This window comes from Drosophila pseudoobscura, chromosome 4 (genome assembly GCF_009870125.1).
Source record: "Drosophila pseudoobscura strain MV-25-SWS-2005 chromosome 4, UCI_Dpse_MV25, whole genome shotgun sequence".
NCBI classification, from domain to species: domain Eukaryota; kingdom Metazoa; phylum Arthropoda; class Insecta; order Diptera; family Drosophilidae; genus Drosophila; species Drosophila pseudoobscura.
The window spans coordinates 27,698,855-27,703,051 of NC_046681.1; the positions used below are offsets into that span (position 1 = coordinate 27,698,855).

The window sequence follows — 4,197 nt, forward strand, 5'->3', positions numbered from 1 at the left end:
CTCTTTCGGTCGAGTCAATCCTTCAGCTTTGGATGGAAGAAATAGTCACTCAGTGGGGCTAAATCGGAAGAATTGAGCGGGTGGGGTAACCATTCCGTAGCCTTCTCCTTGGGCATTGCAGCCTTGCTTTGAGGTCGATTGTACGGCACTCCTCTTACGGAAAGCAAAGAGCCATGTGATGGCCCATGGCTACCAAAATCTCTCTACGCTTGGGTTCCTACATCCTATATCCACTCTATGCTCTAAACTGTGCGTCCTGGACGTTCGGCATGGCCCACAACGAAATTCTGTAGAGCACTTTGTGACCAACCCCCCTAGTGATACCCCTAGAACCACAGAACTAGGTGGTAGATCATCTCTTACAATAAGTTTTAGGCACAATTCCCCATAAACTTTGCCGTCTTTACATAATTCTAAAGATGTGCCCTGATTCTGAATTTCTAGACTAGCTAAAGCGTTTGTAAATCCTCGATGTAATGAGCTCCGAAGCAAAGCCCAAGTGCGGAACATATTTCTGTTCTAAGAATTGTATTCGATTGATTGAAAGCGTATAGAGCGGTGCCAGGCCAAGAATATCATTACACAGATTCGCGTTGGCATCGCTTTAGACGTTGTTTTCGCTGTGTTCACTCCGCACCGTGTCCATTGTGACCAGGCTGGAGGCACTGCTGGGATTCCGGCTCCCCAGGCTGCCGCGTTGCTTCTTCGAAGTCAGCTCTTCCTCGTTGCAGGCTATGCAGAGGGCCACGAAGCGGGTGAGCTCGGGAGAGCCCAGTTTGTCCATCAGTTGGGAGGCCGTCATGAGAGCGTCCTTGGTGCGTTCCACCTTGTAGAGGGACGCATTGGCCTTGACAATGAGGAGAGTGCACAGGAAGCGCCAGATCAAGCTGTTGCAGTTCTTGGACTCTAAAAAAGAACGGATATAACGACACTACCCTCGAAAGTGCTCGAATTGGCCTTGCCTTTGATGCCCCTGGTGGCTGCAAACCAGCATTCATCGAATCGATTCGACTTCAGATGAGTATCGCCAATCTGATGGAACAGATAGCACTTCTCGATCGAGTATTTGGCAAACTTCATTCGTTTCTCCAGTCGGGCTATCAGCTGTCTGTGAATTGGGAGTCCCTTCAATAGAGGAGGGGGTGGGGGTGGAGGTGGGGGAGGGGGTCTTACCTGGACTTGGACATGGCCGGATCCGCGTCAACGGGAGCCTGATGGGTGGAGCGGTCGCCGAACACGAAAGTTTCCACATCCCACGACTTGTCGGTGGGCAGACGCAGGAGCTTCAGCAGAGCATCCTTTTCCTCGTGGGAGAACCCCCTGTAGGGGACTCTGCACTGATCGCCCAGGGTCAGGGCCAGGGTGTTGTACACTTCGTTCATGAACTCGAATTTCCAGGGCATCACCCGAAACGTTTTCAACACAACGAACTCGCCCATCACCTCCTCCACGTATTTTGAGAGTTTCTAAACCAAAGACAGCAACAACAATAAGGGGATTCCTTGATAGAGCAAACTTACGGTTATGTTTCCTGCCGCACGAAGCTTTCGAATGGTCCTCAACACAGAGACCATCGTGCGACGGGTTTGGTACTGCACGCGGTAGAGGTAGTCCTCCCGGAATTTGTCCATCAGTTTCTTGTTCGTGAATTTGTTGTACCGCAGGTAGTACATGGGGGAACGGGCGTGGAGCATTTTCTGGAATATACAGAATGGTATTTAGGGTACATATATTTAATGATGGGTTTTGTGGTAGGGGGGAGGAACCACATTTAGATATAAAGACGTGCGAATTCAGCTTCATGTACTTTTTCGTGGATGTATGTACATATATGTATGTAGATGTGAAAAAGGCACAAGAAACACCTCAGATTGTAGCGGGACTTTGCCTCTGCCTTCCAGCTTCGTGCGGATCGTAAAAGCGCAAAAAAAAAACGAGAGAGCGCGAGCGCGAGCGCGAGCGTGAGCCAGGCAGAGGCCGATTGCTAACCGACTGTAAACAGAGAGCGGCTCTCAGCTACGCTAACAGACGGTTAATCTGTTACCCTGCTAACAGCGCGTGGTTGCCCTGTTACAGCTGTTAACCTTAACATTTAGTTTTATATGAAAAAGCAACAACGAAAGGTGTGCGGATGGGAGAGCGATAGCGAGAGTGAACGACGAGAGAGATGATCGGCTCAAGACGGGTTCGGATTGAAGATCGATTATGCGAAGTGCGAGAAGGGAGTGGCGGCAAGCGTGAAGGAGAAAGAAGGAAAGAAAGAGCTTCGGGTCTGCCAGCAGCAGCAGCAGCAGAGTCTCGGCTCTGCCCACAGTGGCGAAGCATATGTATATGTGTGTATATATGTTACAGTGTAGTACAGTGGGCACCGTACTGCTGCACCACTCTCTACAAACCATGGATTAAGGCTATTATGGAGCTGCCTAGCCCTCAATCGTTATCCCACCTACCAAAAAGTTCTTTAACTCCTCGTATTTCTTTTTGTTGAGAGCGCCCAGAAAATACTTTGAGTTGTGGCACTGATCCAGCAGCAAAGTGGGGTTCCTGAGGAGACAAACGTACACCCCATCAGCAGATAATCAGCCATCGTTTAACCGATAATTACTTTAGCAATTGTTTGAGGAACACCACATCCATCCAGGACTTGTCGATGTACATCTGATTGAAGACATTAAAGGCCCGATTTCGCCGGGCGATTTCCAATGGGGGTATGAGTTCTTCCTATTGGGAGGTAAAGGAAATTAACGGGGTCTAACAGAGGGGGTACAAATGTGGCTCCTACTTCGATTTCCAGGATGCTCAAGACATCGCATTTGCCTTGTTCCTTCAGGATTTTCCACAGCGGCTTGTTCTGCAGTTCATTGAGGGCCTTGATTTCCATTTCCCTCACTTGGATGACCAGCTTTTCATTCGAGGACAAGAACTGCGTGAGCTCTTCCCCGCAACAGTCTTTGATATTTTCGTTGACCTGAAACCAACAAGGAATGAGCAAAGATATGATTTTGGAGCACTCCACCTGGATCGTACCACAGCGAGACGTCTGTGAAAGGCCTTGGCCTTGTTGCCTATAAACATACGCGTGTTGTTGTGCAGTTCCGCCTTGGCAATCTCCAGTTTATTCAGTTCGTAGAGAGCATCGCATATTTCCATATTAATGGGCGCGTATTTGATCTTGAGACCCTTTAAAATGCCTGTAAATCCAAATAGAATATAGGATATAGGCAGAACATTCTCCGAGAGAGAGAGAGAGCATACGTTTGGCTTCGGCACAATCCTTGAGAGCCCCCTCGGTCTGGGCGTTCTTCCGCTTGGTCTGGCTCAGGTGGTAGAGCGTCACGTAGTCCTCGGGCACCATCGCCAGGGCCCTGTTGTAGTAGTAGGCCGACATGTTGTCCCTCCGCCGGTGCGAGTAGTACCAGCCCCAGTCCCTGTAGATCCCGTGCTCTATATCGGGGCTCCAGTCAATCTTCATCCATATCGGAATAGCGGCTCCAACCCCTGCGCCCGGTATGAGATTCGGAACTATCGACGCCATTCTTGTTTTTTTTGTTTTTCGTATTTATTTGTTTTACTTTACTTATTTATTTTTTGTAGTTATATGTTTTTGTTGTTGTTGTTTTGTTGTGTGTTCTGTTCGAGTGCCTACAACGTATTGAATAGTGTGCATTCTCAAAACAGAGTTCAAAACACATGACTTTTATTGAAAAGGTTCTTCCTAGACAGGCGACACTTTTTGTGGCAGGCCCTTGGAGCCACTTGTCTTTCAGATTTATGTCTATGTGGATTTCGAACTGGAATATACATTTTTGAGAGGACTATAAATCCGTAAGTCGCCTTGAAGAGAGACCTTCTGTTGTTCCCACTTTCCGGGGCAGCCTTCTGTGGCTTCCTTTTCAAGGGTTACTTAAAGGATTCCCACATCACCTTCTGTGATACCTTAAGTCTTAGAATTCTATCTATAAACGGGACGTATATATCCATCCCAATACACCAATAACCTGCCTTGCCTCGAGGCCTGCTCCAGGTGATATTGAAGTATCTCCTCATCCCGGTCATTTGGGTCTGATTCATCGTCTTTCGAGCCCACAATTCGCTCCAAGAAACAACCCATTTGAAAGCTGAATAGAGACTGGTTAAGACCTATAATATCTAAAGCATAAGGCATGCATAAGCCACCAAAACTATAGGCCAATATGC

The 4,197-nt window shown here is 48.0% G+C and overlaps 1 protein-coding gene across 1 annotated transcript; it reads right to left on the reverse strand.

Moving 5' to 3' along the window:
• Positions 1-519: 519 nt before the first annotated feature.
• Positions 520-3,617, reverse strand: LOC6903186 (uncharacterized). The gene is made up of 9 exons (XM_002132849.3): positions 3,256-3,617; positions 3,028-3,191; positions 2,783-2,968; positions 2,606-2,721; positions 2,451-2,544; positions 1,521-1,697; positions 1,174-1,466; positions 963-1,108; positions 520-906 (listed from the first exon to the last, which is right to left on the reverse strand). The coding sequence occupies exons 1-9, from the start codon at positions 3,533-3,535 to the stop codon at positions 605-607; spliced, it is 1,758 nt and encodes a 585-aa protein (XP_002132885.3). The 5' UTR covers positions 3,536-3,617; the 3' UTR covers positions 520-604.
• Positions 3,618-4,197: the final 580 nt, after the last annotated feature.